This window comes from Trichosurus vulpecula, chromosome 2 (genome assembly GCF_011100635.1).
Source record: "Trichosurus vulpecula isolate mTriVul1 chromosome 2, mTriVul1.pri, whole genome shotgun sequence".
Classification (NCBI taxonomy): Eukaryota; Metazoa; Chordata; class Mammalia; order Diprotodontia; family Phalangeridae; genus Trichosurus; species Trichosurus vulpecula.
The window spans coordinates 436,634,147-436,647,875 of record NC_050574.1 but is presented as its reverse complement, the minus strand read 5'-3'; the positions used below and the strand labels follow the sequence as shown (position 1 = coordinate 436,647,875).

At 39.7% G+C, this 13,729-nt stretch overlaps 1 protein-coding gene across 9 annotated transcripts in view; it reads left to right on the top strand.

Moving 5' to 3' along the window:
• The window catches only part of CASK (calcium/calmodulin dependent serine protein kinase), a 410,968-nt gene that overhangs the window by 267,482 nt on the left and 129,757 nt on the right, over nucleotides 1–13,729 (top strand). For all 9 annotated transcript variants that reach the window (XM_036744928.1, XM_036744934.1, XM_036744933.1 and 6 more), the window contains one exon: nucleotides 9,930–10,029. In XM_036744928.1, coding sequence (XP_036600823.1) covers nucleotides 9,930–10,029 — 100 coding nt within the window. The remainder of the gene's footprint in view (nucleotides 1–9,929; nucleotides 10,030–13,729) is intronic.

Below are 13,729 nucleotides of genomic sequence, written 5' to 3'. Positions count from 1 at the left end.
CCTACTGTAGCAAGAGGTGGTTCTTTTACTCTTCTTTCACTGATTCCCTTTCCCACGTGTTAGAGGCTGTTCCAGACCTTCTGAACTCAGGATTCTAACAGTACCTGCCCTTTCAGCCATGCACTTCAAACTCTCTTTTTTCCCTTCACTCTGACTCAGAACCCCTTGATTTCATCCTCTACTGCTTCCTCCTTTATCCTAACATCTGATGAGACAATTTTCTTCACCAAGTCCAGCCCCTATAGTGTATGCTTCATCCCATCCCACCTCATGTTTCCCAGCAGATTTCCCCCACCATTATCACCACTCTATCTTTAGGTAGAGAGGAGGTCTGTGGAATGGCCCACTTACATTAAGCAAGAACTGGCTGTACTGTCTTCTTCACTGCCATCTACAAACATGCCCTGGTCTCCCCTATCATTAAAAACTCTTCACTTGGTCTTGCCATCCCTACTAGCTACTCCTCTTCATAGATCACCTTCTTGAGAAAGTTATTGACATTCAGTGCTTCTACTTTCTTCTTACTCTTTTCTTAATCTTCTATAATCTGTCTTCAGCCCTGGTACTCAATCAGAACTCCTCTTTCCTAAGATCTCTTAATTGCCAAGTCTAATAGCCTTTCCTTAACCTTCATCCTTCTTGACTTTTCCACAGCATTTGACATTATCGATTACTCTTCTGATATTCCCTCCCCTCTGTTTTTTGGTGGCACTGATCTTACTTGGTTCTCTTCTTCCCTGTCTGACCACTCTTCCTCATTCTCCTTTGTTACATCGTCATCTATATCAAGCCACCTAATTGTAGGTCCATATTCCCAAGGCTCTCCCCAGGGATTTCTTTTCTTTCTGTGCTCTCTTGCTTGGTGACCTCATTAATTCCCGTAGATCAAAAGATCATCCCTACACAGATGTCTCCTAGAGTTCTGTGGATAGCTGTGCCCTCTCTATCTCTAGTCCTTCATCAAAAGCTTTTTATTATAGAACATTATAGAACAGGATGGCTTACTTAAAGGCATCTCAAACTTAACAGAGCCAAAATGGAACTCATTATCATAATCACAAAACCCACCCCTCTTCTAACTTCCTCGTTCTTGTTGAAAATACCACTATCCTTCTGGTAACCTGGGTTTAAAACGTTCATGTTATGCTCAACTCCTCCCTCTTACTCTCCCTACATATCTAGTAAGTTGTCAAATCTACAGCACCCCTTGTATACTCTATGTTCCCTCCATGCACAAAGCCAACATGCTATTTCAGGTCTCTATCAGTACTTCCCTAGACTGATATAACAGTGTCCTCTTTGGTTTTCCTGCCTTAGATGTTTCCCTTTTTATCCACCCTCCCCACAAGCTCTGAAGTGGTTTTCCTGAAGTGCAGGTGTGACTAACCCATGTGCTCCCACACACAGGGAGTTCCAGTGACTCCATGATCTCCAAGATCCTGTTTGACATTTCAGGCCTCTTCTCAACTTGGCCGCTTTCTGCCCTTTCAGTCAGCTTCCCCCCCTTCATGCTCTCTCTCCTGCCGCTGTTTGTCAAGCGTAGCCCTCCCTGTCCTGTCCCTGACTCTTTTTGCTGGCTTCTTCCCCAGCCTAGCCCCCAGGCAGGATGGCTGCCCTCCTCACTCAACTCCTGGAATCCTTGGTTTACTGCCTGAGGCCTCCTCTGGTTCCCCAGCTGCTAGTGGTCCTCCCCTTCCCGGGTCTGCCTTCTGTGTGATTTGTGTCTTGTGTATACCAGTATGTGCACATGTTGTCTCAACCATGAAGATGTACAGTCCTTGATAGCTATTTTGATTTTACTTCGAATTCCCAGTGCTTGTCACAGTGCCCAGCACATACTGAGCCCCCTTGATACTTTGTGTTTGTCTTCTTGTTCTCCATGATAGCCCAGAAACCTCATGACTCTGGAAGTTCACCCAACTCTTGGACTTACACCCTCGTAGAACTCTCCTTCTTGTGGCCTTCTCTCTGATTGTCTGGTTCCTCCCAGTGTTGGGGTTTAGTCTCTGCCCTTCCAGGGATGCCAAAAACTGTGGCAGTTTCATGATGTGTTGTGGTGGAACTGTCTCAAAGAATTCAAAGTCAGACCACTAATAATCCAAGTATAGGCATTTATTGAGATTGACACCTCTCATAAAGCAGGCTAAGTTCCATGAGGAGCCAGCAACGTCAGAGAAAGCAAGATGGATTTTTATTGGGTAAAGATGCAATTATATAACAGAAATTATGAATATTAAAAAGGCAGGAGGGGTTTGTTAAGGGATTAGGTAATAGGGAGGGGTCCCAGCCACAGTAGAACTGCGCGTGTAATTACTCACAATGCATACAGAAGAATCCATTTGGGGTGGGGGAGTGTGTACGTATGATAATAATATTATAGTAAGCCACTCTAGGTCAGTTCTTTACTATTGCTGTGCAGGTCCCTTTTTATTGTTTGGGGTCCACATCCTGCTTCGGCATCCTGGTGGTGCTGCTTTCTGATTGGCGGAGTATTGTGGTCCTGTCTAAGGCTAGAGGGATGTGCTTGTGGTTGAGTGCATGGACACACCTGCTGTTTCTGTGGGAAATGTGAGGAATGGGTCTGGGGGCAGTGGCTGGGATCCCATCACATGGACACAGCTGCTGCTCTGCGAGAAATATGAGTTCATGGACACGCCTGTTCTAGTGAGCAATGAGGCATGTATGAAGAAGTTAGGATATTGAGTGTGGGGGGTGGGTTGAGCGGCTAGGTAGGGGTAGCGGGCCTGCTATTCAGTGGGGCCTTTATGGCAGTCAGAATACTGGAGCTGGGGCAGCTTTAGTAGGATTCCATCACCAGCACCTCCTTTTTAAGAAGGATGCCCAGCTCAGCCGTGTTTCATTCCCCTGCAGGCTCCATTCCTGACTCTGGACTTTCTCTACAATGCCCCCATTTTGGGGGAGGGGGAAGCCTTCAGGTCTTCTCTCCTTTTCAGCTTCCTCCTAAGAGGATTCTGGGAAGATGGTGGAATAGGTCAGAAAATTCCAAGATCTCAAGATTTTCCCCTACAAAAGAGTTAAAGTAGCACCTTAGGGCAAACAGAGTGTGGGTGGAGATGAAGAATAGGGGCACAACAGGGTCTTCCTGGGACAACTTGAGAAGATCAGGAGAAAAATCCCAGGACTAGGTTTAGTCCCTGAGAAGAGTAAACACCCCCAAGCTAGGTATTGTTTTAACAACTAGCGGCAAGTCCCAGGGTTAGTTGGTTTGAGAGGCTGCCTCAGCCCTAGCCACGGGAACTTTCCAGCCCGGGATAGTGAGGGGAGTTGGGTGTTTGAGCCCAGGAAGATTCCTGGGGGAACCTGATAGAACTTCTGCTGACAAGGAATACCAGAGAAGAGGGGATAAGAAGGAACTAGGACACACCTGGTGGGTGTAGAAGCAGTGGGGCAGATAGCCGCTGGCGGTGGGCACTTACCGGAGGTTGCAGGTTTGGCTTTGATTCCAGGCTAAAGGGGAGAACTGAAGATCTGGGGCAAGAGGCACCATTTCCCATACCCCAGGGCTAGAGGTGATTATAGAAATCAAGCTATTACCACAAAAAAATGCACAGGCAAAGGAGAAAGAATCCAACCATAGAAAGCTGTTACGGGAATAGAGACAACCGGGGTTCATCTTCAGAGGAGGATATTGAAGTAAAGAAACCCCCAAAGAGTAACATCAAATGGTCACCTGCCCAAAAAGAATTTATAGAAGATTTTTAAAAACACTTTAAAAATCAAATGACAGAGTTGGGGGGAAAACTAAAAAAATAAAATAAAAACAATCCAAAAAAAAGAAGAAGGTTATGAAAGGAAAGTCAACCAATTAGAAAAGGAGATCCAGAATCTTGAGGAGAATGACACCTTGAAAATTAGAATTGGACAAAGTGAAGCCCGTGAAATTATAAGAAATCAAGAAATAATTAAACAAAATATGAATAATGAAAAATAGAAGAGAAAGTGAAACATCTTATAAAAAACAGATTTGGAGAACAGATCAAGAAGAGAAAATACGAAAATAATCGGACTAACTGAAAGTTATGATCAAAAAAAGAATCTTGATTTAATAATACAAGAAATAAAGAAAATTATCCTGAAGCATTAGAACAAGGCAGGGAAGTAGAAATAGAAAAAAATCCATCGATCACCACTTAAAAGAGATCCTATGAGGAAAACGCCTAGGAATATCATAGTCAAATTCAGAAACCCCCAACACAAGGATAAAGTATTAAAAGCATCAAGATTAAAACAATTTAAATAGGATGGTGCCACAATTAGAATTACATAAGACCTAGCAGCAGAGACATTAAAGAACTGCAGGTCTTGGAAAACAGTATATTGAAGAGCAAAAGTTCTGGGTCTCTGGCTGAAAATATCATACCCTGCAAAGTTAAGTATTATCCAGAATTTTTAAAAATGGATATTTGATAAACTCTCAGACTTTCAAGACTTTGTTAAAAAAAATCCAGAACTTAATAGAAGATTCAACATACAAGAACCAAGAGATTATAAGGGATTCATAGGACAGACTGTTTACCTTTTTTATATCGTTATACCAACAGCGAGTGAGACACACCACAGAGTGTAAGTTTTAAATGGAGAATTTATTAGCTGGCAGACATTCGGGGTTCAACCCAAATCAGAATGGCCAGGAGTTGGGGTGGAGAAGTCGAATTTATACAAAAGATCAAAGTGCAGTGGTTAATTATCTCTTGAAACTTACATATGTTGAAAATTTAAATAAACTGGAATGTAGGGGTGGGGGGACTAAAGCTGGGAATTTTTAAAATTTCAGTTTGAAAAGTGTAGATTATAATCCATAAATGTCAATATGAGATCACCATATTTGGTAAGTCTTTTAGTAGAACAGTTTAGTAAATGCACTAGAAGCATTTGAAAGTTGTTCAACAACTTTCAACCAAGATGTTTGGTTGAAAGTTCGTAACATAATATGGGCGCAGTATAAAGTAGGTGGAGGAGGAAGAGGGCCATTTAGAGTAGGCCAGTTGGGTGGCACAGTAGTTTGATCTCTGGACCTGAAGCCAGGAAGACCTCAGTTCAAACATAGCCTCAGACGTTTACTAGCCGTTTGACCCTTGGCAAGTTACTTAACCTATGTCTGCCTCAGCTTCCTCATCTGTATAATGGTAGCGTCTACCTCCCAGGATTGTTGTGAAGATTAAATAAGAGAGTTTAAAACTGCTTAGCACATAGTAAATGCTTAATAGATTCTTTTTTTCTTCCTTATTTAGGACATTGACAGTATAACTCCAATGTGCTAAGTAGAACTTAGTTATCTTGCAAGCAAATATTCACTGACTGAGGAATGGAAAATTGACTACTGTTCTTTGGTAGAAATGTACAACTATAATTCATTATAGTGTGGAATAGTGTAGAGGCGTCAAACTTGTGTATGCAGCCTGCAAAACTCCCAAATCAGGCCCAAACCACATGAAAATGTAATTGGGAAATGTTAAACAAAATAAATAAAAATATACTACAACAGACATAAAAAAAGAGAAATTCCAGTAGAATACAGGATTGAAAACTAGATTTGAAGGAATTAAGAAGTGAATGAGAGATGAGGAAATGGAAGTAATGAATAAGCAGCTATAGAAATTGGCTATGAAAGAGAGAAAAGATAAAAAATGGTTAGCTTGAGGAGATGGCAGGGTCCAGTAAAAGTCTGTCCATGATGGCGAGAGCTGGGCATGTTTGTAGGGAAGGAGCCAAGTCGATAAAGAGAGGTCAAAGATCAGTAATCAATCACTAAACACTTATTAGCCATCTACTGAATACTAGGCACCAGGGATGCAAATAGAAAAGTGGGATCGTCCCTGCCCCCAAAAGCTTATGTTCTGATATGGGGAATATCCTACATGTTGGGAAAGAAGTCTGGATGCAGGCAGTCACAGAGATGGTGAGTGGAGTCATAAGGCATTAGATTTTCATGAGTTTTCTAGTAGAAAGGCAAATAGAAAACCCTGAGTTTTTACCTCATCCCCAACAAATTTGAAAGGATGACTAAAGAAGAAAGTGTCAGTTTTTGAAGGGGTTGTGGGAGGACAAACACATTGGTGGAATTGTGATTTGATCCAGACGTTCTGAGAAGCAGTGTGGAATTATTCTGAAGACATAACAAAAATGCCCAGATTCTTTGACCCAGAATTACCACTACTAGGCATATACTCCAGAGAGATCAAAGACAGAAGGAATAGTCCCATTTACACACCAGTACAGTAATATCACTTTGTGTGATAGCAAAAAACTGGAAACAAAATGTGTCCGTCAGATTGGGCAGTAGCTAACCAAAATTTATGTGAGTGTAATAGTGATCAGTGCGTGGTATGAAATAATGAATTTGACTGATGATCAGAGAAGCGTAGGGAGATTGACGTATACTGATGCCGAATGAAGTAAGCTGAACAATAACAAAGCTCCAAATGCTCTGTAATTATAATGAAGGAGCTTGACTCTAGGGAAGAATTGAGAAAATACACCTTCCTCCATTCGCTGTGGAATATCGCATATACTGTTAAACATGGTTGACATGTGGCCTAATTGCTTTTTTTTCCTCATTTTTTAATCTCTGTTACAAGGAAAAGCTGTCTGGGTGGAGTGGTGGGGAGGAATGTATTCAGAACTGAAATTGATTTTAAAACAAAAGGCATTAAATAAAAATAAGGTAGGCAATATTTAAGCTTGTCTATTTACTTCTTACACTTTAATTCTCAAAAATTTGTAGAGATGAGAAAAGTCATGTGAGTCAGCCAGTATTTAGTGGTCTTTTAGTTAACAAAATAATTTATCTCAGTATAGGAACACTAAAATAATTTATACATGATTTCATGAAAAAATTGCTTATATTGGAATCATAGTGTTCAGTTTGAGGAAGCAGAGTTGCTTGTTGCTTTGGAGGCCAGGCAAGAGTGGGAACCAGGCTCCGTGTATGGCAGCATCATTGCCTCTTCATTGTGGAATTTCAGGACAGGGATATTTGTTCTGAATTGCTAGGAGGGCACAATGGCAATAGAGGGGCGGAGTAGGAAAGTACATAAGACATGTATTAAAAATACAGTATATTTATTACATTTATATGTTATATCCTCCCACTTGGAGAGGTTCTGTTAATAAGTGATTCTTCAAGAGTTCACTGTATCATAATAGGTCATTGGGATTGTGCTACCTAAATTTAAGGGGCAGGGGGGAGAACATCATAAAATGGATATTTTTTCTTTTTTTTTTTAATAAAAGGTAGCATCAACCTGTTTCATTTTCATACAATCATGGAATTATTTGACTACCTATATACAGGACCATTCTTTGTTCCAGACAAAAAAAGCATTCCTGTTTTTGTAATCCTCATTCAGTAATCTTAATATTTTAGTGGTTCAGGAGATTTGTGATTTCATCGATGTGGTTTCTTCTCCTAGGGTGTAACTTGGAACTCATCTATGCTGTCCTATCCAGCTTAGCTCTTGTTCATTGTTCCCATAAATTTCCCATAGGATGTCCGGATATCCAATGTTCTGGGAACCTGCCTGTAGGTCTCATAGCATTGTGTAGTCACCAGTGCAGCCCAGGAGCTCTCTTCCTTTAATACTTCATTCTCTCACGTGAGCCTAGCTCACATGAGCCTAGCTCAAGTTCTTCTGTATTCATAGGAAGGAAGGTGAGTCAGTTAATAAACATTTACTAAGTGCATACTGTGTACCAAATACTGTGCTAAGTACAAATACGTGGGGGTGTGGGAAGACAACCCCAGCCCTCAAAGGCAATATAATGGGGAAGACAACACACAAAAAGAAACTAAAGAGTTTGGGGATGTAGGGGGAAGATACCTAGCACATTTAACACCTTCTCAAGCACAGTCCTCCATTACTGACCTACGATAGTCTCTTTCTGCCCACTATACATTTTAGCATATACTTTGGGTGCTTGCAGTGTGGATTCTTTAGAGATGAGCCATATAGCTTGATCCACCAGAAGATTATTGGTGTCAAAAAGATATGTTCTGTCTTAAGGAGAAGTTTGGAGTAATTGGAAGTGGAGTAATTGGAAGCTCTCTCCCTCAGTTCTGGGACCAGCTCATTGTTGTTTGTTCATCTCTGCAAGTCGTGTGTACTGATGGACCAGTTCAGTGGGATGTTCATCCAGTTTCTTATCATGAGATGGATGATAGCTATTCTTTATCTACCTGGTTTTCCTGGTGTGAATAGTTAAGCCAATTTTTCTTGTTTTAAAATTTGTGAATTTTATTTAGGAGGCTCTACAATGTTTTAGGGACCAGTTCTTATAGTAAGGATGACAAGGTTGCTTAATTTTTGTATTCCCAGGGCCTAGCACTGTGCTTTGTGCATCTTACGGGGAAAGGGAGGTGTGCAGGCCTGTGGTTTCTGTGGTATGGATGTGGAGAGACACTCCAACAGTGCAGATCAGAAACTTATCTGCAGTTCAGAGTTCTAGAGAGTTATCTAGTGCAGTGAGAGACTAAGTAATTTACTCTTGCTATCTCTACTACTGTGTTTCAGAAACAGCACTGAAATCTATGTCTTTATTTTTTTTTAATATTTTATTAGGGTTTTTTTTAGCCATACTAATACTTTCCACTGATTTCTCCACATCTTCACCCCTACCCACAATGGACTCCTCTCTTGTTACAAAGAAGTTTTAATAAACAAAGCAAATGTGCACTTTGGCCATTGTCTGTCAATTTATGCTTCAGTCTAATCCTACACAAATTCCTTGGGCAACCTTAGTTTGTATTTCTCAGAGAGGGGTGATATTCTTTGATCCACAGTTGCACAACATCACCAGAAGAATATTATTGTTAAAAAGATGGATTCAGAATTGTTGGTGTTTTTAAGAAATTAATTTTAGGGGTAGGTGGGTGGTGTAATAGAGCACCAGCCCTGGAGTCAGGAGGATTTGAGTTCAAATGCGGCCTCAATACTTATTAGCTGTGTGACCCTGGGCAAGTCACGTAGCCCTGTTTACCTACCTCTCCCCCTCCCCTCCAAAAAAAAATCGGTGTTAAAAATCCATCACCTCTCCAATGAGAGAGCTCTCTGAAAGCCAGACTGGTCATTGCATTGGTCAGAGTATCTTTTACTGCCCCTGATTTGATAGAATTAGAACTTCTGTTTGCAGTCGCAAGAATTAACCAACCAAAATATCTGATTTAGCTAGTCTAACTTGACTGACCTCCTGGATTATGTACCTCCTTTAGGTTTGACAAGCCCTCTACTTTCCTTCTTCCCTGGGACATTTTTCCAATGTCAATAACTTTGTTGATATATGAGCTCAGAGGTTTAATTTCACAGGATGCTGAAGGCTTGTTTCCTGATTTCCAAATTCAATCCAAAAGCAACTAGATGGAAGTCTTTCTTTTTGAAAATTGACATTTTGTGCCTTCGAGTAAAAACATGTATTATTTTAATTATACTTAAGAAATCTTTATGGTAATACCCTTTAGCTGAATTAATTCACTTAATTTAAGTAGTAAGAGGAAAGAAAGAAGGTAGAAAGCAAGTTGGTCTTGAAGGGTTTCACAATATAAATGTTTGTCAGACATGTCCATAGTCTATACTAAATTGGTATGCTTCTCTATGAAGACAAAGAAAAATTGTTGTTAACAAGTTATAGAAGACATTGCTAAAACATGTAAAACATAATTATTTTCCATACTGACCTTTCAAAAAAAGTCCAGGCTGTTAGTTTTGTCAGCAGTTGTGTGACCTGTAACATCTTTGTACTGGTGTGCATATCTGTGCTATATACAAAGAGGCCCTGCATTACAAAATATTCCCCTTTTGCCCTTGAGATTACTGTTGTTTCCTAATCTTTTACCGTGGCTACGTTGGCTTTGTTAACAGATTATTGTTGCTGCTGTTTTTAAATTTATTGAATTTTTGTGTGTTTTATTTTAGGGTGCAGTACTGGCAGCTGTGTCAAGCCACAAATTCAACTCATTCTATGGGGATCCCCCTGAAGAGTTGCCAGATTTCTCTGAAGATCCTACCTCCTCAGGTAACTTCATTAAAGCATTCTTCTTTATCTCATCACTTTTATTTCATTATAAATAGGCTTTAGAAAGCTCTTCTCTTTTTCCCCCACTTTACTACAAAATATACTAGAATGCATACTGATTTTAGTATATCAGGGCCTGAGTCCATATGCATGCAAGCACATATACACACACGTATACATGGAGTGATATACAAACCCATAGGCACATATATAGACATAGATGCGCATGCTTATGTTTATGTATGCATCTTAGCACAGTAAAGCTGTATCTATATGAATGTAGCTCTGTGTGTGTTTTGTCGTCTATGTATTGTGCGTGTCTGTATTAAAATCTGTAAATATGTATATAGATTAGACTGTGAGCTCCTTGAGAGCAGGGACTGTCGTTTGCCTTTCTTTAGATCCACAGTACTTGGCACATCATAGGCACTTAACAAGTGCTTTTTGACTATTGACTATGTATGCGTGCCTTGTGTCTATGTAGATGTGTTTGTGCCTGTATATATTTGTCTTATTGTATGTGTCTATACATGTATCAGTGTAGAATTATGTGTAACATGAGATGATGTTAATGTTTATACATGCTTTTTTCTGTGACGTGTTTGTGGACATGTCTATATAGACACATCCGTGTTTATCTCTGTATGCATGTGTCTGTGTGACACCTGAATATGTGTATATATGGATAGGCGTGCCTATAGATTTGTTTATGTAGGTGTATATGTGCTACTATATTGTAAGTTATACATATGTATATTTATGACATGCCATGTAAATAGATGTAGCTATATGTGCAAATTGTATTTTACATATGTATATCTACACACACATATACACAGGGGTGTTTTTGTATTTGTATAAATGTGTTTTAGTATATATGACAAATTATGTTTTTGCATCTATGTGCTTGTGTGCTTCTACGGGTGTTTTCTGTATACGTATATATGAGTGCGTTTGTATGAATATGTGTGTGAGCATATGTTTCTGTATGTAGATAGGTGTGTCTGCATGCAAATAGAGGTGTGCATGTGTATATTTATTTATAAATGTGTGTGTTTAGCTGTGTGTATAAAAGTGTGTGTTATACAATAAATCTCTGTGTTTATAAATATGCATAGCTGTGTGTAGTAGGCGTCTGTACAAAGTGCTCGTATGTAGGTAGATATTTGTGTGTGTGAGAGAGTGTATATATATGTGTGTGTGTATATATATAGAATTATGCACGTCTCTAGGCATAGGTATGTGTATGTATGCACATGTTTTCCTGCCTACGTGTGTGTATGTAGGGACATATGTATAGGTGTATGTAGGGGTGTGTGTGTGTGTGTTCATCTGTGCATGCATCGGTATACGTATCCATCTATAAAGATGTATGTTTATTGGTGTGTATGCAGACTAGAGAGTAGGAGAGCAAATCAGGGACAAATAGGATGTTTGCCTTATAGCCATTATAGCAAGTAAGAACTCAGCTGAGATTAGGTAACATTTGTGAGTTATATATGGGGGGGGCGGGGGAATCTCTGCATGAATGTTAACACAGATGTGTTAAAGCTTGTATGTGCGTATGCATAGTTTTTTGATTGTTTGCATAAGTATTTCTATGTAGGTGTGTGCTCTTGTGTTTATGAGCATGTTTATGTGTGGTTGCATGGATTCATGTGTATACACGTGGCTTTTCTTGAATGTGAGGTTGTGAATATGCATATAAATATATGTTGGCGTTTCTGTGTCGATAGATGGGTGTATGTATGAGGAGGGTATGTGTATCTTGGTCTGCCTCATGGTATATATTGGAAGGGACTTGGGGGTATATGTGTGTCTGGATCTTTGGGTACATATGTGCATGTCTGCATCTATGGGTGTCTGTTTGTCACTTTGGGTCTGTATGTATGTATGTGTGTTTCTCTTTAGGTTATGTGGAAGCATGTGTGTATGTGTGCGTGTGTCTCAGAATCTGTGGCAATCTGTGTGTATTATTTGTATGGGCATGTGCCTGGGTCTGTGTGGCTATAAGTGCGTATGTGTATGTTGGTATAGTAATCTGTGTCGGTCTGTATGTGTGTGGGGGGGTGCATCTGGATGCTCTTGGGGGAGAAAGGCAAGGCTGCCCACATGTTTACATATCTGAGTGTATCTCTGTCTTCTTTGTGTCTGTTTGTGCATGTCTCTGGAGGCGTATTGATGTCTCTGTTATGAAATCTGCCTTTGTGCCTCCCTCCTCCCCATTTGAATGTAAGGTCCTTTTGAGAAAAAATTATTTCATTCTTTATAGCTATTCCCTAACATCTAGCATAGTGCATGGCACCTTGCTGGCACTTAATAAATACACTTGATTGACTTACATGGGTACAGTGTGCCTGTGAATGAATATATATGTGTTTGTATACACGTGTCTGTGCCTCTCTTTAGATTGATTTGTATAGCTGTGTGTGCATATAGACAGAGAAACATAAAGATCTCTGTGTGCCTTACATGTGGGTGTGTCTTTGTGAGCATTTCTAGGTATATGTCTCTGAGCTATTTGTCTCTTTGTAAAGATATATGTCTCTGGGTATGTATAGGTATGAGGGAATCTTTGTGCACATGTATGTATAGGTGTACACATGTATGTTTGTATGCATGCATGCATTTTATACATAGAACTGTGCTTGGGTATATACATTCGTGTGTAGATAGACACATGTATTTGCATTTAGTATATCTGTTGGGCTATATACAGGTGTGTGGATCTATGCATATCTGTAACTGTGTTATGATTGTGTAGGTGTATACATATGTGCAGGTGCTATATATGCATGTGTGTAATGTGTGTATATGTGCATTTTTTATAGATGTGCTGTGTATCTAGGTGTGCTTATGCATATTTCCTCTGTGTATGTATTTATCCGTGTGTATAAGTATGTGAGTATAAGTAAATAGCTATAGATGTATGATTATGTTTAAAGGTTTATGTACGCACATCTCTGTAGGTATAGGCATGGTCTCTATAGAAATGTGTATCTCTGCATGTATAGGTGTATCTGGTTGTACAAGTGTATGCGTCTCTGGGTGTATAAGTGTGTGTTTGTATTGCATAAATATACTTGTTGGTTGGTATGTACATGTGTGTTCAGCTATGTGTGTAGATAAAATTTTGTGTGAATATACATATACACACTCTGTGCCTTGGTAGACATGTTTGTAGTTACATATTTCTGTGGGTATGGGTGTCTGCATGTTTTCTGTTTCTTTGGGCACATATGTAAGTGGATGTCTGTATGTATTCTTTATGTAGATTGGTGTATATCTTTATATGGTGTGTATTTGTGGCCCGCCTTGAATGTGGGCCTGTTTATGTGTATGCATATGTATTGTGTATGTATATCTCCATTTATATTTGTGTGTATATATGTGCATTCATGTATGTATGTATACAGGTATGTGTGTATGGCTGTCTGTGGATTTGTATATATCTGTGTATGTGTGTGGGTATATGTGTCTGTGTGTGTGTGTGTGTGTGTGTGTGTGTATTTGTGTGTGTGTCTTTCAGGGGCTTTGCGAATCTTTGTGTCTATGCATGGCTATATATGTATATGTGTGTCTGACCGCATATGTGCATGTGTTTGTATAAGACATTCATTTAACAAGTATTTATTGGCAAATACTATATGCCAGGCCCCCATAGAATCCTACTCTGATATCTCATCCCAGTGTGGAAGTG